The sequence below is a fragment of the Ornithorhynchus anatinus genome, chromosome X1 (assembly GCF_004115215.2).
Source record: "Ornithorhynchus anatinus isolate Pmale09 chromosome X1, mOrnAna1.pri.v4, whole genome shotgun sequence".
In the NCBI taxonomy this organism is placed as follows: Eukaryota; Metazoa; Chordata; class Mammalia; order Monotremata; family Ornithorhynchidae; genus Ornithorhynchus; species Ornithorhynchus anatinus.
In genome coordinates, this window is record NC_041749.1 from 29,366,960 (window position 1) to 29,385,872 (window position 18,913).

Below are 18,913 nucleotides of genomic sequence, written 5' to 3' on the forward strand. Positions count from 1 at the left end.
TGTACTAAGCATTTGGGATAGTACAATATGACAATAAACAGACATACTCCCTGTCCACAACAAGCTTACAGTCTAGAGACTGTAAGCCTGACATATGGGACTGTAACTGTTGGTTTCTCATATTCTACTTCGGCCTAGAAAGCTGACTTAGACTTTTTGGGGTAACTGCATAAATTCACATATTCGAGCTTTTGCTTTATTAAATTTCAGCACTGATAGTGTAATTCTTAGAGCTAAATGAGCATTACTGTGAGTCTAGACACTTCCTGCAGAGCCATAAACAGTTCAAAACTAATTTTCCACACATGGTATGGTGATTTTGGGGCAACTGAAAATATTTCTGGACCCAAAGACAGTAGTCACGGTTTTTGCCCCTACCCACTTGTCAACAGCGGGTGGGGCTAGAGGGGAATGGGGCAAATCAGTACCTTTTATTACTGTAATTTTGTTAAATGCTTATGAGGGGCTCACAGTCTAAGTAGGAGGGAGAAGAGAGTTTGAATCCTTATTTTACAGATAGGAAACTGAGGCACACAGAAGTTCAGTGACTTTATTAATTCAATCATATTTATTGAGCCCTTACTGTGTGCAAAGCAATGCATTAAGCACTTGGGAGAGTACAATATAACAATAAACAGACACAGTCCCTGCCCACATGAGCTTACGGTTGGATGAAAATGTCCAGAGCCAAAGAGACATTGCAAGCATGTATGGATAGGCTGTTTGGAAGTGAAATGATATTAATCCAGCCATCTTGTTATTTCACTGTACTAAGTCCTCGGGAAAGTACAATTCAAGAGAATTAGCAGACCCATTCCCTGCCAATAACTAGCTTACAAATGGCTGTAAACATTTCCAAGCTGCTATCTAACATAATATCAGCTGGAGTCTCTAATCTTAAAAGTTTTCCAGTGAAGAATAAAGAGAGGGAGAGGAGAAGTGAAACTCCTAGAGTAGCATTCTATTTGGCCAGTGCTTAAGGAAGCTGGATATTTCAGGTCATATTTCCACTCCTAAGTTCCTCTTTTACAGAAGAGAGGATGTGAACTGGATTTGTTTTTGCCATTTACCTTCCCCCCAAAAAAGTTTCAAGATAAGGAACATCCTTTAAAAGGTCACTTGGTTGACTTGCTTGATGGGCAAATTTCTCCACTACTCCAATCTCAATTTCTTCATCTTTAAATAAAGTTTAATAACATTATTTTATTTCCATTTACTTTAGTTTTCCTTTTAGGACATTTCATGTGAATTATTTCAGTACCTCTGATAGCAAAATTGACAGACAAAAATTAAGGTAGATGGGATAAACATCATAGAAGTCAGAAATAAAATTTTATATTGCAGCCATTCATGTTCAAGGGGGTTGCTATCAAAGGGCCAGTTTTTATTTCTCTAGGAGCATCTGAACTTTCCTCATCTGCAAAATAGAAATTTAATACTTCTTCTTTCTCCCTTTTACACTGTGAGCCCACGTAAGACATGATCTTTGTCCAATCTGCTTAACTTGCTCACTCATTCATTTATTCACTTGTATTGATTGAGCGCTTACTGTGTGTACAACACTGTACTAAGCGCTTGGAAAGTACAATTTGGCCACAGATAGAGACAATCCCTACCCAACAATGGGCTCACAGTTTATAAGAGGGAGACAGACAACAAAACAAGTAGACAGCCATCAATACCATCAAAACAGCTAAATAAAATTATAGATATGTACACATCATTAATAAAATAGAGTAATAAATATGTACAAATATACACAAGTGCTGTGGGGAGGGGAAGGGGGTAGAGCAGAGGAAGGGAGTAGGGGCAATGGGGAGGGGAGGAAGAGCAGAGGAAAAAGGGGGGGGCTCAGTCTGGGAAGGCCTTCTGGAGGAGGTGAGGTCTCAGTAGGGCTTTAAAGATGGGAAGAGAGCTAGTTTGGCGGATGTGAGGATGGAGGGCATTCCAAGCCAGAGGTAGGATGTGGGCCAGGGGTTATCGGTGCTACAGGGGAGAACAAGGCACAGTGAGGAGATTAGAGGCAGAGGAGCGGAGTGTGCCGGTTGGGATGTACACAGAGAGGAGGGAGGTGAGGTAAAAGGGGGCAAGTTGATGGGGAGCTGTGAAGCCAATAGTGAGGAGTTTTTGCTTCATGCAAAGGTTGATAGGCAACCACTGGAGATTTTTGAGGAGGGGAGTGACAGGCCCAGAGTGCAGCTGTAGAAAGAAAATCTGGGCATCAGAGTGAAGTATAGACTGAAGTGGGGAGAGACAGGAGGATGGGAGATCAGAAAGGAGGCTGATGCAGTAATCCAGTTGGGATATGATGAGAGTAACTTGTAAATACTCCAGGGATTAGCTTAGTACTTGTCACATAGTAAAAACTTGCGAATACCATGATTATCGATATTATTACTATTAGTGATAATGCTAATGATAATGAGTAATGCATCTGACTCACCTTCCTACTGAGCTACATAAAACTAACTCTAGTGGAGTTCCTTTGTCAATCTAACAATTGCATTGATTGAGCACATGCTGTAGGAAAAGCACTTTATAAACTGCTTGGGATAACACAGTAGAGTTAGAAAACACAATCTTTACCCTCGTGGAACTTACAGTCTAGTGGGGCAGACACACAAAAGAGAAAGGAAAAACAGATATGTAGGTAAATGTGGAAATCTAAACTTCAGTCACTTCTAGGAGAAGTGAATTCTTTCTGGCTCATATGAAAGTTGTCTCCACTGATGATGAAATTGTATCCATATTTGTAGACGGGGCTGAAAATGCTGGTTGGTAACCAACAGTATCCTCTGTTTCATGAATACCTAGCCACATGTCTTTTCTAGTATTAATACTTGCTGATCTCTTACTTTAGATTTTTTTTTTATGGCATTTGTTAAGCACTTATTATGTGCCCGGCCTACTAAACACTGGGGTTGTTATTGTTATTGTCTTATGCTGTCGAGTCGTATCTGACCCATAGTGACCCATTAGACACTTTTCTCCCAGAACACCCCACTTCCATCTGCAGTCGTTGTGGCAGCATATGTGTAGAGTTTTCTTGGTAAAAATACGGAAGTGGTTTACCATTGCCTTCTTCTGCACAGTAGACAAGTCTCTGCCCTGGACTCTCTCCCAGACCGCTGCTGCCCAGCACAGGTGAGTTTTGACTTGTAGCAGATTGCCTTCCACTCACTAGCCACTGCCCAAGTTAGGAATGGAATGAGTATGCCTCTGTTTGACTCTCCCTCCTATAGTAGTGATATGCGACCCTGAGGGAGGAAACACTGGGGTAGATACAAGCTAATCAGTTTGGACATAGTGAATGTCCCACATAGGTTCACAGTCCCCATTTTATAGATGAGGTAACTGAGGCACAGAGAAGTGAAGTGACTTGCCTAATGCCACACAGCAGGGAAGTGCCAGAGTTCAGATTAGAACCCAGGTCCTTCTGATTTTCAGGCCTGTGCTCTATCCAATAAGCAGCACTGCTAGGGCTTTGGCTGTGTAAAACAAAGAAGTGGAACATTTCCTGCTCACGAGGTGCTTAGTCGCAAATATAGTAAATATGATAAATAATTAAATGTGACAATATTCAAAAATAATGGAGATGGACATAAGTAAGTTCATGAGGGCTAGTGATAATTGATGAGTTTGTTTGACTTAAGATATTGGGAATTAAGTGGGAAAGTCTTGGTGGAGGTAATACTGTTGAATTTGCTATCTGTTTAGTAGGGGCTGTTTTGGAATTAGACCTCCAGTTTGGCCATGTTCCCAAAGCATCTGATCCCCTTTCTGACTGTCATGCAACGATCAGATGAGTCTGCTCTGGTTTTCTTAGTTAAATCCCTAACTGGCCACATTTTTGAAGCTGAACTTCATTGCACCTACCTTCAGCAAAAACCTAAAGAAGTCTGGATCGCATTCCCACTTACCCTCTTCTATCAGATTAATAGCACTGCCGAAGGACTAGCTCTCCTTTAGTTTTATTTGGAAAGAGCAGTTTTTTAGAAACTAAATGATTCACTGCATCAGTGTTAATTTGCCTGCTCTAAAGAGTGACTTCTTCCTCTGGACACAGAGTTCAAATGGAACATGATCTATTCCCTTACCTTCCTACAGATATCCTATTGGGATGGTAAATGATACCTACCTAACCTCTCAAATGAGTATCTACAGTGCACAGAATTCTGAATACCAATGTGGACTAGGTGATAGAGCACAGGAATTGGGGTCAGGAGAGCTGGGTTCTTATTCTGACTCTGCCACTTGCCTGTGAAAGTTACATAACTTCCCTAGCCTGTAAGCTTACTGTGGATAGGGAATGTGGCGATCAACTAGAGAAGCAACGTGGTTTAGTGGAAAGAGCATTGGCTTCGGAGTCAGAGGCTGTGGATTCTAATCCCACTTCTGCCACTTGTCTGCTGTGTGACCTCGGGCAAGTCACTTAACTTCTCTGGGCCTCAGCTCCCTCATCTGAAAATGGGGACTGTGAGCCCCACCCGAGACAACATGATTACCTTGTATCTACCCTAGTGCTTAGAACAGTGCTTGGCACATAGTAAACACTTAACAAATACTATCATTATTATTGTATTGTATTCCCTCAAATGCTTGGTACCAGGCTCTGCGTGCAGTAAGCACTCAATAAATATCACTGATTGATTGATTAATTCTCTGTGCCTCATTTTCTTTATTAGTAAAATGGGAATGAAATACCTATTGTCTCTCTCCCGTAGATTGTGAATCTCATATGGTAGAGGGATTGTGTCTGATAACATTATCTTGCATTTACCCAAGGGCTTGGCACATAATAAGCACTCACTCACTCCATGGTATTTACTGAGCACTTACAGTGTGCAGAGCACTCTACTAAGTGCCTGGCAAAGTACAGTACAACAGAGTTGTAGATGTGATCTCTGCCCACAGTGAAGCTTACAGAAACCATAATTATTAGTATTGCAATTATAAAAATAGTTCATTCATTCACTAAGCATTTAACTGAGTGCACATCAGTGGGCTAGAATACAATGAAGTAGGAATAAGACTTTGTCTCTGGCCCTCAGTGGGTTCAGAATCTCTAAAGGGAGGGCTGAGGGGTTGGCAGTGGGCAAAACACAATAAAAACCCAGAGTAGTGTAGTTATTGGAGCGATCTGTGATGCCATTCACACATGGAGGTTTATAGTCAAGTAGTCACAACCACCCCAGCCTCCCCAACAATTCAACCTCGCCCCCTGCCCTGCTTTGACAAAGCAATTCAGACCCTACCCAAGATGAAGTAGGGAAACAGCTTGGTCCAGCGAAGAGAGCATGAGCCTGGAGGTCAAAAGGACCTAGGTTCTAATCTGGCTCTGTCACATCTGCTGTGTGATCTTGGGCAAGTCACTTAACTTCTCTGTGCCTCAGCTACCTCATCTGTAAAATGGGGATTAAGGCTGTGAGCCCCATGTGGGACAGGGACTGTGCTCAATCTGATTTTCTTATATCCTCCCCAGTGTTTAGAAAAGCACCTGGCACAGAGTAAGCACTTAACAAATGTCATTATTATTATTATTAATAATAAAGTGGATCAGAGGATGGTTCTTTTTCCAAGCAGCATGAGCCAGAGGGCAGGCAGTGTGGGATGGTCAAGGCCACATGCTGCTCTGAAGCTTTGGTCTTTCTCAGCTCTGCTATGGCAGGACAGTTCGAAACCTCCAGGGTGATTCTTGGGGAGAATGGCGAGGCCCCTAAGTTTTTGTCCATAACTCAGTTTCATTCCACATATGCTGATTTGCTGAATTGTGCTTTCCAAGTGCTTAGTAAAGTGCTCTGCACACTGTAAGTGCTCTATAAATACGACTGAATTTCACATGATAAGAGCTTCTGACATTTCAAAGGCATGGTAGAGTTATACTGAGATTATTTCTACTCTCCCCATGTTTATTCAAAGGGGAAATGTGATCTCCGGGGTGAGAGTAATGTTATGATGAGTATTAGGACCAGCCCTGGCTCTATCCCACCTATGACCTATTTCCTCTATTCTATTTGATAGCTTAGCATTGCTGCTTCTGTTCCTACAGAAAGCCAACTCAGTCCTTGTTACTTTCAATCTTTGTTTCTTCTACTTAGCGACTACAATTGGCTCCATTTGATTTTCTCTTATCTGGGCTATTGTTGACTTGAGTATCAGGCAGTTGTGGCTATCAAAAAAGTGGGGTTGCAATTTCAGCCAACTCATCACCCAGTGACACAGGAGGCAGAATGGCAGGCCCTGAAAACTATACCATAGCCAGTAATTAAAGGAAATGAGGCGAGAATATAGGGGTGAGGGGATATTCCAGCCTCACCCACACACATCAGCTGAATCGTCTTTGGATAGGATGGAAGATGATTTGATTCAAGTCAATTGTAACACACCTCCCTTGTAGGTAAAGTTAATAATAACTGTGGTATTTGTTAAGCATTATCATTGACTCTTCTCTCTCATTCAACCTACATATTAATCCATCACTAAATCCCCTCACGAAGCATCAAAGCATCATGAAAATCTCTCCTTTCCTCTCCATCCAAAGTGCAACCATGTTAATCTAATCACTCATCCTATCCTGCTTTGTTTACTGAATCAGCCTCCTTGCTGACATCCCAGCCTCCTGTCTCTCCCCACTCCAGTCCATTCTTCATTCTGCAACTCAGATATTTTTCTACTGAAAAGTTCAGGTCATGTTTCCCTACTTCTCAAGGACCTCCAGTGGTTGCCCATCCACTTCCGCACCAAACAAAAACTCCTCACCATTAGCTTTAAAGCACTCAGTCACCTAGCCCCCTACTATCTCATCTCACTATTCTCTTGCTACAACCCAGCCTGCATGCTTCACTTGTCTAATGCTAACTTTCTCATTTATCTTGCTACTAATCTCTCACCCATGTCCTGCCTCTGGCCTGGAAAACTCTCACTCCTTATATCTGGCAGACAATTACTCTCCCCACCTTCAAAGCCTTACTGAAGGCACATCTTCTCCAAGAGACTTCCCCTGACTAATCCCTCTTTTCCTCTTCTCCTATTCCTCTTCTGCATCACCCTTTCTCCCTTTATTCATCCCAACCCCCCGCCCACAGCACTTATGTACATATCTGTAATTTATTTACCTATATTAATGCCAGTCTTGCCCTCTAGACTGTTATACTGTACTTTTCCAAGTGCTTGGTAAAATGTTCTGCACATAGTTCATTGTTCAGTATTCAGTTCATCCACATAGTTCATGTACAGTGTTCTGCACCTCTTCAAGAAGCATTCCCTGACTAAGCCCTCCTTTCCTCTTCTCCCTCTCCCTTCTGCACCACTCTTATTCGATCATTCATCTTCTCTCCCATTCCCTCAGCACATATGTATTTATCTGTAATTTATTTACTTATTTATTTATATTAATGCTTCATCTCTCCTTCTAGACTCTGAGTTTGTTGTGGGCAGGAATGTGTCTATTTGTTGTTATATTGTACTCTCCCAAGTGCTTAGTACAGTGTTTTGCACACAGTGAGTTCTCAATAAATGTTAGTGAATGAATTGTAAGCACTTAAGAAATATGACTGGCTAAGTGCTTACTATGTGCCAGGCATTGTGCTAAGTGTGGGGGTGGATACAAGCAAATCAGGTTGGACACAATCCCTGTAATTCATTCATTCATTCATTCAGTTGTATTATTGAGCACTTACTGTGCGCGGAGCACTGTACTAAGTACTTGGAAAGTGCAATACAGAAATAAAGAGAGACAATTCCTGCACACAACGGGCTTAGAGTCAGAGGGGGGAGACAGACATAAAAACAAGTAAACAGGCATTAATAGAAATAAATAGAATATACATAAGTGCTGTGGGGTGGGGAAAGGGGGGGAAGAGCAAAGGGAGTGAGTCGAGGTGATGCGGAAGGGATGGGGAGCTGAGGAAAAGTGGGTTTAGTCTGAGAAGGCCTCTTGGAGGAGGTATGCCTTCAGTAGGGCTTTGAAGCTGGGGGCAAAGTGATTGTTTGGTGTATTTGAGGAGGGAGGGCATTCCAGGCCAGAGGTAAGACATGGGCCAGGGGTCAGCAAAGGGACAGGAGAGATTGAGGCAAGACAGAAGAGACTGAGGCACAGTGAGAAGGTTAGCACCTATGTACCACTTGGGGCTCATGGTTTTAATCCCCATTTTCAGACGAGGTAATTGAGGCACAGAAAAGTGAAGTGGATTGCTCAAGGTCACACAGCAGACAAGTGGTGGAACTGGGGTAAGAAGCCAGGTCCTTCATACTCCCAGGCCCATACTCTACCCACTAAGCCACACTACCCTGGATTTCAGGTCCTACTTGTCTTGCTTTTACGTCCAGTGGCTTGATTTTCAATTGATCAATCAATCAAACAATCATATTTATTGAGCATTTACTGTGTGCAGAGCACTGTACTAAGCACTAAATACTAAGTATAATATTAATAATAATAATTGTGGTATTTGTTAAGTGATTTTTAAATGCCTGACACTGTTTTAAGCGCTGGGGTAGATACAATATATTCAGGTTGGACACAGTCCCTGTCCCACAAAGTGCTCACAGTCTTAATCCCTATGAAGGAACTGAGGCACAGAGAAGTGAAGTGACTTGCCCAAGGTCACTCAGCATTCAAGCGGTGGAGATGGGATTAGAACCCAGTTCCTTCTGACTCCCAGACCTATGTTCTATCCACTAGGCCAGCCTACAACTCAACATTATATCACACACATTTCCTGCCCACAACAAGGTTAAAGTCTAGAGAACAAGCTTCAGCTGGTCTGTCCCCTGTCCAGTGAGGACACTACATTTCCAGTGAGGACACTACATTTGTCCCTTTTACATCATATTTTATTCCAAACACTCAGCCTTCCTCCTTCTGCCAGTCCCTTCCTTCTGGCTTGGAAGTGACTCCATTTTCACAGGGATCTGGGAGAGGAACATGATGAACCTGGAGCAAGGGGGTGGTCCCAGGGTTCCCTACGTGAAAAGCTCTGGTCCAGTGGATTTCCCCAAAAATTACACAGGAAGTCATTATCTTGTAAGGCTTAACCTGTGTATTCTCGTAACATAATGTGTACCCGTTACTTCCAGTAAGAGAGTGTCCAGTTTACCTAAAGGCCAACAGTGCTCGGGATCAACCAGAAGGAGTCCATGGGTTTTCTATAACCCAGTCCAAAAGACTGGTAAGTCAGTGGTAATTTTCGTTAAAAACTGGCTCAAACAGGGCTGTCTCCTCTATATTGTCATTGTTTGGCTGCTAGACTTCACAGTTCAAACTTGGTTGGAGTGCTCTTGCTTGAGAAGCAGTGTGGCGCAGTGGAAAGAGCATGGGCTTTGGAGTCAGGGCTCATGAGTTCGAATCCCAGCTCTGCCACTTGTCAGCTGTGTGACTGTGGGCAAGTCACTTAACTTCTCTGTGCCTCAGTTCCCTCATCTGTAAAATGGGGATTAAGACTGTGAGCCCCACGTGGGACAACCTGATTCCCCTGTGTCTACCCCAGCGCTTAGAACAGTGCTCTGCACATAGTAAGCGCTTAACAAATACCAACATTATTATTATTATTATTATTATTTAGGTTTTATGCTACATGCCAGTGGCACACAGTTTGGATGAAACAAGATGTCCTGCTATAGTTTACTGTGTAATCAGATATCTTCCCTACCATGCCCTTAGATTAAGATTCGGATTCAAAGGAAGATGATTTTCCCACAGAGCTCAGAAGGAGTCATAAAAGCTCTCTATAAATGATTTAGAGGAGCAAATAGCTCCTTGAGTGATCTTCTGTGTCATCTTTGCTGAACCCTCTGAATGATCTTTCTGGCATCTCTGACGAACTCTGTGAATGATATCTCTGGCATTCCAAACAGTTGTAGTATACTGCCTGGAAATATACATGTTCTTGTTTGTTCAATGTGCCAAAACATGAAGAACCATCCAATCAAGAGCTCACCTTCTAAGCAATCAGTCCTATTTATTGAAAGCTGTGTGCATAGCACTATACTAAGCACTTGGAGAGTACAACATAACGGAGTTGGTAGATGTGTTCCCTGTCCACAACGAGCTTTTAGTCAGTCCAGAGGGTGAGAATTATGTTAATATAAATAAACGCATTATGAATGTGTAAATAAGTGCTGTGGGGCTGAGAGAGGGGGTGAATAAAGGGTGCAAATCCAAGTGCAAGGACTATGCAGAAGAGTGGGTTAAGAGGAAATGAGGACCTAGTCGGGGAAGGCCTCTTGGAGAAGATATGTCTTCAATAAAGCTTTGATGGTGGGAAGAGTGATTGTCAGAAAGGAAAAGGGAAGGGGTTCCAGGCCAGAGGCAGAACATGGGCAAGAGATTGGCAGAGAGATAGATGAGATCAAGGGACAGTGTCATTAGAGGAGTGAAGTTTGCAGGTTGGGTTGTAGGAAATTGGATAGGTAAAGTAGGAGGGGGGTGATGAGTGTTTTAAAGCGGATGGTAAGGAGTTTCTAAATTCAGAAAGAAGCAGAGCTGTTATTGAGTGATTGCAGTGTATCTGGGGGGATTATTGCTCTGCACACAGTAAGTGCTCAATAAATATGATTGAATGAATTATCTAGCAGAATCCTCCTCAGAATTCTGCAATTTCTTCAGAGCATAGTTTCCTTTACAGCCCCTGTCAAATGAAAAACCTGCCTCGAAATTTTCAGAAAAATACCCATTCTGTCATGCAGAGCTTGGTGTTCCCTTTTATAATCTCCTAGAAATAGAATATTTATTCCCCACATCTCACCATTACTTTATTTAGTACTTATCCTGCATTAACTTATGTATACCATTCCTCCCCAAACTTCTTAAGCGAGTTGGCTATACTCACTGCCCCCAATTCCTCTCCTCCAACTCTCTCCTTGAACCCCTGTAATCTGGCTTCCACCACTTCACTCCACTGAAACAGCCCTCTCTAAGGTCACCAATGAACTCTTATTTGCAAGTCCAATAGCCTCTTCTCCATCCTCTACCTTTCGGCTGCCTTCAACACTGTGTACTAGTCCCTTCTCTTGGAAACATTATCTACCCTTGACTTCACTGCCTCTCCTCCAAACTCTCTGGCAGCTCCTTCTCAGTCTCCTTTGGGCTCCTTCTCTGCCTCTCTCCCTTTAACTGTGGGGAACCCATAAGCCTCAGTTCTGAATCCCCTTATATTTTCCATCTACACCCATTCCCTTGGAGAACAAATTTGCTCCCAAGGTTTCTATTACCATCTCTATGTAGATGAGGCCCCCGTCTGATTCTCCAGCCCTGACCTCTCTTTCATTTCTGCGGTCTCATATTTTCTCCTGCCTTCAGAACATGTTTACTTGAATGTACTGCTGACACTTCAAATTTTTTAACATGTCCAAAACAGGACTCCTCATCTTCCCATCCAAACTTGGCCCTCCTTGTGAATTTCCTTACACTATAGAGAACACCACCATCCTCCCTGTTTCACAAATCTGTAACCTTGGCTTTATCCTTGACTCACCTCTCTCACTCAGTCTACAAATTCAGTATGTCACAAAATTCTGTTGGCTCTACCTTACAATATTTCTATAATCCACCCTTTCCTCTCCATCCAAACCACCACCATGCCGATCCAAGCACTAGGTATATTCCTCCTTGACTTCTGCATCAGCTTCCTCACTGATTTCCCTGCCTCCTGTCTCTACCCATCTGCAGTACATACTTCACTCTGCTGCCTTCATCATTTTTTTGTAATACATTCAGTTCATATCTTCTCATGCCACGAAAACCTCCAGTGGTTGCCCAACCACCTCCGGATCAAACAGAAACTCCTTACTATCGACTTTTAAGGCAACTTAGTCATCTCTCTCCTACCTAGTTTACCCCACTGATCTCCTATTACCAACTCATTCACTTCACTCTAACACCAGTTTATTCTCTATACCTCCATCTCAATCTAACTCACCACCCCAACCCCTTGCCCACATCCTCCCTCTGGCCTGGAACTCCTTCCCGCTTATATATATTTATTAAATGTTATTTGTTAAGTGCTTACTATGTGCCAGTCACTGTTCTAAGCACTGGCGTATATAGAAAATTATCAGGTTGGACACAGTTATTGTCCCAGGTAGTGCTCAAAGTCTTAATCCCCATTTTACAGATGATGGAACTGAGGCACAGAGAAGTTAAGTGACTTGCCCAAGGTCACACAGCAGACAAGTGGTGGAGATGGGATTAGAACCCAGTTCCTTTTGGCTCCCAGGCCTGATCCTTATCCATTAGATCATGCTGCTTATATATGCAGTTCACCAAGCTCCTCACTTTCAAAACCTTCATAAAAATATATCTTTTCCAAGAGTCCTTCACAGACTAAGCCCTCATTTCCTCTACCCACTCATTATGTCATACATGCACTGGGCTATGTACCCTTGAACACTCTGATATTCACCCCATTCCTGTGACACTTAATGTACATATCTTCTACTCCACTATTTCCTCTGCCTGTAATTTGTTTTAAGTCTGTCTCTCCCTCTAGAATGTAAGCTCCTTGGGCGAGGATTGTGTCTACCAACACTATTGTACTGTACTTTCCCAAGCGCTTAGCTCAGTGCTCTACATGAAGTAAGTGCTCAATAATTACCACTGCTTGCTTAATTGATATATGACAAGTACCAACGATTCTCTTATATCAGGCGGGTTGTGTTCCTAAAGAACACTGTTATAAGAAAATCACATTATAAAAACCATTTAGTCAATGAAAATTAATGGGTTAGAGAGTAGATAGTATGAGGTTGCCACCACAGCTGATATTTTTTGATACAAATGTGTTTATTATTGTTAGGCTCACAAATGAAAAAGGAAACAACAGAAAAAATCCCCATAGAGGAAAGTTAAGTTCAGCAAATTTCAACAGGGTAATTAAAAATCACTAAATTTCATTGGCGGGGGGGGGGGGGAATGGGGGGGGAATGGGGGGCAAAAAAAAAAGTAAAAGTTAGAGAAATGAAACTGACAAGTCCAGCTCAGTCAGCACTACAGATGTGTATAAGAAATTGATTTGGGAACTTCTGACATATGCCAACTGAGACCAGACAAAATGTACAAGTTGGTGATGCTTCTGTGGATCGTGGGGCAGGTCTCCACAGGTAAGTGTTCAGAGATTTTACAGATCCAACTCTGTAGACTGTGATTGGTAGTGTTAGGAAGGATAGGCTGCTGAAATATAAAGCCAAACACAAGGTGTTTTGGGGACATTGGCTCTTCCCTGGCTCTCTGCTGTCAGTCATCCAAGCTGTTCCCTTTGTGATTTGCTGAAAGTATTTGATTTTAGTAACATCAGAGGTCCTGTTCTACCAGGAGAAATAAACTGTGAGCTAAATTGAACTGAAAGGAGAAGATATCTTGGCAGTCACTGTTACCATAGCCAGAATCAATGGAACATTTTAGAGGGTCAAAATTACTATCACCTTACTGTTCTTCAATTAATCTTTTTTTTTTTAAGTGGGTAATTTTCTGGCGTGACATTTCTCTTTCATAATTTATATTTCCAGAAATAGCTGATGCATCAAGAAGTGTCTGCACATTCTATGTGTCTGCACATTCTACATACATTTTCAGATTGGAATTCTCATCTAGTTATCATGCTTCTTCTTAAATGCCATCCAGTCATTTCCTCATCTAGTTATCATTCTTCTTAGATGCTGCCCAATCATTTATGATTCTTAGTGACTCTGTGGTTTTTTTTCCAGGGAGTTTTCTTGGTAAAGAATACAAGAGTGCTTTACCATTGCCTTCTTCTGTGCAGGAAAAACTTTAGTCTCTGTCACTGTCTTTTATCACTTGATCATCCACCTTTGACTCTTTCCTATGCCCCTGCTGCCCAGCACAGGTGAATCAACGTTGTCTGATGCTTTGACTTAGAACCTTCCATTATGGATAACCCTGACGAGAGAGTATCTCTTAATGGCATAGCTCCAAGCTTCATTAGAATACACAAACTCTCCTGCCAAAGTAAAGCTTTGTTTCATAGGCGATCTAGTTATCAAGAAGAAATTATTTCAATAAATATGACAAGACATCTTTTAAATTTGGAAAGGGTGTTTATTATTGGTGGGGAGCAGGTAAAGAGCAAACACTTTTTCACTTGTAAAAAGGCTTTATATATTCCCATTTCATTTGAGGACCAGGTGTTTTGGGGCCTGCTTTTTTACAGCAGCAAAATGTGGATTTCGATCAGACTGTAAGCCCATCAAAGGGCAGGGACTGTCTCTATCTGTTACCAATTTGTACATTCCAAGTGCTAAGTACAGTGCTCTGCTCATAGTAAGCGCTTAATAAATACTATTGAATGAATGAATGAATGAATGAATGAATGATCAACGGGCTCTTTCAACCCTGTTGGAGAAAGCAGCACCTGCTGAGTTGGCTGAAGAAGGGCCTCAGACTTCTTTCATCTTCGAATGGTCCAAGTCCACCCATGGCCCTAATGCTTGTAATGGAATATTTCCAAAAGAAACCTTTGTTTCTAGATGCCACTGATGGTATGGAGAGTTCAGCTTTCAAATAAATATTTCTTTTCTTGCAAAAATATATCAGCTGGATGCTTCCAGTTGTATGTGGGCCAAGCCAGCTTTTACTACCAATTTTATTCTTAATTTTGGAGAGGATGAATAGAATCAAGTTTAAGTAATACCTTCATTTACACCCACGGAAGGGGAAAAAAGATACTTCCTGACTCTATCCTAGGAAGCAGAGAATCTGGTTCTCTAGTATTAAAGCAATGTAAAATCCTGATTGCATTACTGATGCCATCCAGATAAATTGCCTGGATTCTCTATTTCTCTAGGATAATGGGGCTCTGGGATAATGGGGCAAGTGAAGATCATACTTGTACCTCAATCTTTTTATTGGTTGAAGATCAACATGTATTTGGTTTTCAACTCATTCATTTGGGGTGGAATCCCAAAACGCTTAACCATCTCACCAAAAGCAAAATATCTGATCACATTAGGACTGTGCCTCTTTAGTTTCCAGTGGCTGCTGATAGCCCACTAGGAAATAGATAGTTTTGAGAGATTTCATGAATCAGAGGGAAAAATCCAGCAACTAAAAATGTTGCTGACTGGACAGACCTTTCAAGTTCGAATGACTGGGAGAGGGGAGATAAGGGAGAAGGAAGCCCCTCAGCCCTCAAATTCAGAAATGAAGATAAGATTGCTTGCTTAAACCAGTCATGTGATTCTCAAGAACATACTTGGGTCAGCAAGTAGAGAATCCTTCTGAAATAGTGCCGGGCTGGGGACAGGGAGAGGGAAGATCCATTTTCCTAGTTCCCTTTGTACATCAGGAGAGGCAAACTGTCTAACTAATGAGCCCAGCGGTTCCCAAGACCACCTTTCTGACACCAGACTAAACTAAGCTGACTTGAAATGCTGAGTGATAGAAGTCGTGTGGGGGTGGGGGAGCGGTAGTCTGGAAAGAGGCCAGTATAAAAATCATTAAAAATATAAAAATAATTTAAAAAGTAACAGATAACAATACTAGTCATAATGATGTTTGTTAACTACTTACTGGATGCTAAGCACTGCAATAAACTCTGGGGATTGATACAAGGTAATCAGACTGGATACAGTCCCTGTCCTACACAGGGCTAACAGTTTAAGGCTTTCAGAGTGAGAAGAAGTGTTGTCTAGAGAAAAGAGCATCGGTCTGGGAGTCAGAGGACCTGGGTTCCAATTCTGGCTCTGCCATGTACCTACTGTTTGACCTTGAGAAAGTCACTCCTCTATGCCTCGGTTCCTCATCTGTAAAATGGGGATTCAATACCCATTCTCTCTCCTTCGTAGACTGTGGGACCTGATTATCTTGATTCTACTCCAGCTCTTAATACAGTGCTTGGCACATAGTTAGTGCTAACAAATCCCAAAGTAATAATAACAATAATAATATGATTATGGGAACTACTCATCTACTATTATCATTATTGTTATTTTTATAGATGTGGCTTCCATAACCATCAGTGCCATTTTCCAGCCCTAAATGCATTAAGAAGTTGGTAAATAGAAAAGAGGAATTTTTTTTTTTAAATCTCTTGCAAGTGGGGCTGCTCAACAGGTTGGAATCTTAAAACAGTTTTAAGGTCCCGATTTAGCATCATTATGGAACTGAAGTGCTTCTCCTGATTTTCTCTCATCTTTCTGCAGTTTGTGCCGCATCTGAGAAACTAGTGCAAGGTGTAGTGGGCCAGTCTGTACAATTACCCTGCTCCTACGGAAGACAGGATGGCAGAAGAGAAGTATGCTGGGGGAGGGGCAGATGCTCTCTTTTTAATTGCGGTGATCAAATTCTCCAAACTGATGGGTGGAAGGTGACCTCTAGGAAGTCATCCAAATACCAACTCAACAGTCCTCTCAGTCAAGGGAACGTGACCCTCACGATCATGGATGCCAATGAAGATGATAGTGGTGTGTACTGCTGCCGGATAGTAGTTCCTGGATGGTTCAATGACATAAAAAATAATGTGAATCTGCAAATAAGAAAAGGTGAGTGGAATGTTCTTCATCTGGAGGAGAGCCCTGTAATACTCCAATTGTGGTATTTTGGAGAAGGAAGACTTCTTAAGGAGCTGTGGAAAATCAATTAAAAAATGCTACCCAGTTTGCCACTTGTTTCCAGTTGGTTGATCTTGTAGATTATCTCTCCTTCCAAGTGTAGTGGAATTAAGGAAATAACTAGGCTATTTTTAATCAGGGACAAGTGAATACAACTTTTTTTATGAACACAATGTCAGAATCTTTGCCAAATAGGGAATTTAGTGGGAGAGCCTCCCTGATAGACTGTAAGCTCAGTGTTGGCAGGGATTGTGTCTCTTTATCGTTATATTATATTCTCCCAAAGTGCTTAGTACAGTGCTCTGCACAGGTGCTCAATAAATATGACTGAATGAATTGTACCAATTTATTAACTTTGTTTCATTTAATTAAATTCTAATTTTGTGTTCCAAAACTGCCAATGGAGTTGGAATCAGGACTTCTGGAGGGGTTCCTTGCCAGGTTAACAAACTCTAGAAACTGCTGCTGGGCCTGACATTAGCTAATTTTTACAAGAGGCAGTTTCTTGCTGGGAGATGCAGCAACCAAAATGCCTTAGTAGCTGCAGTGCATAAGAGTCTGGAAGCCTTTAAGAAAAGAATAGCCAAACCAAAGTCCAGGTAGGTTAGGCCTCCATGTGCCCAGAAGCAGGCGGTGGCATTAAGAATGTATCATTCCTAGATTCCTTGAATCACTGTTGAATTCCTTGGTGTTTTCATTTGCCCTTGATTTACATGTTCTTTGATTGATTTAGCTCCTAATGCAACAGAGAAGACTACCACTGCATCTACTCATTGTTAATTCAATGTGTTAAATAATGTAAATTAGCGTAAGGCAAAGGAACCCAAAGAACTGCAGGTTACATATCACTTTTAGGCCTGAACAGAGGCAAGCTACAACCAATCTTCCTGCACCAATCTGTGAATCACTTTTCTCCAGAATAGACTTGTGCTGTGGAAATAATTCTCCCCCTGATTCTTTCATTGTGTTGTACCCAAAACATGAAATGTAAACATATGTTATAGCAGAAAATAGTACTGAGCATGTTAATTAGCAAAGATTAACTTGCTGTTTCTGCCCTTGTCTATTCCCAGGTTCTCTTGTGGAGGCCTCTTTGGTGTGAGTCTTCCCTTCCACCTTCAGTCAGTGTTGTTTCTTTAAATTTCTGTTGGGGTATGTACTTAAGAGGCTGGTAATGTTGTTCTGAGTGAGAGGGAAACCTAGAGAAACAACAACAATAAAATATGAAGGAATGCAGGGGTATGCACTAACAATGCTTTGCAATTGTATGCTGTGGTATGCTGCGTAGTTTTTAACTTTAGGCTATACTTTATGGGGAGTTAGTGCTTGGACACCTAGTCTTTCCAGGCTCTACATAATGGTGAATCCCTTATTTATAACATAAGGGACCGGTGGCAGGGGAACAAGGTTTGCTTAAAACTTATGGCGGCAACAAAGGTGTAACCATGTCAAGGCACAGAGGCCGGAATGAGGGATCATACATCACCCAACTGACTGGAGGAGAGGATCGGGCGTGGGGACAACACAATCCGACCAACCAACCTCAGAAAGACACAGATGGCAGGAGGACCAATGGATCCCCAGCTGGGACAGAGACAACCAACGGGAATGAGGGAGGGTTTATGTAGATGGGTGGATTGGTGTGCATTCTCCAGTAGTTACAAAAGGTTCATCCTTATCTATTGGGAACACAACAGGTGTAGCACTCTTCCTTGATATGTGACAAAAATAAAGCTGCTTTTCACTGCTTCTGAGTATTTTCCTCATTGTGACTTTGTGATATCGACCCACCGGCGCTAATATGGCTGTTTCTCAAATCCCTCTTCTTTCTCTTTGTCCCCACTAAAGACCACTACTAGTATAGAAGCAGCGTGGCTCAGTGGAAAGAGCACGGGCTTTGGAGTCAAGGCTCATGAGTTCGAATCCCAGCTCTGCCATTTGTCGGCTGTGTGACTGTGGGCAAGTCACTTAACTTCTCTGTGCCTCAGTTCCCTCATCTGTAAAATGGGGATTAAGACTGTGAGCCCCACGTGGGACAACCTGATTCCCCTATGTCTACCCCAGCGCTTAGAACAGTGCTTGGTACATAGTAAGTGCTTAACAAATGCCAACATTATTATAGAAAGTATCTTCTAGTATTTTCTAGCATCTTATAGATTGTAAACTCCTTGAGAGCAGAGATCATGTCTACCAACTCTGTTGTACTCTCCCAGGCTCTTCGTACAATGCTCTGCACAGGGTAAATGCTCAAAACATACACGGATTGGTTGATTCAAGCATTTTCTAGCACTCTCTAACACCCGTGAGTCTTTCTAAAAACAAAGAAAACACTGGAATCACTGGGGATTGT

General features: G+C 42.1%; 1 protein-coding gene across 1 annotated transcript; it reads left to right on the forward strand.

Moving 5' to 3' along the window:
• The first annotated feature begins 12,993 nt into the window (after positions 1 to 12,993).
• Positions 12,994 to 18,317, forward strand: LOC103164703 (T-cell immunoglobulin and mucin domain-containing protein 4). The gene is made up of 3 exons (XM_007655299.3): positions 12,994 to 13,098; positions 16,156 to 16,494; positions 17,637 to 18,317. The coding sequence occupies exons 1-3, from the start codon at positions 13,050 to 13,052 to the stop codon at positions 17,663 to 17,665; spliced, it is 417 nt and encodes a 138-aa protein (XP_007653489.1). The 5' UTR covers positions 12,994 to 13,049; the 3' UTR covers positions 17,666 to 18,317.
• The last annotated feature ends 596 nt before the right edge of the window (positions 18,318 to 18,913 follow it).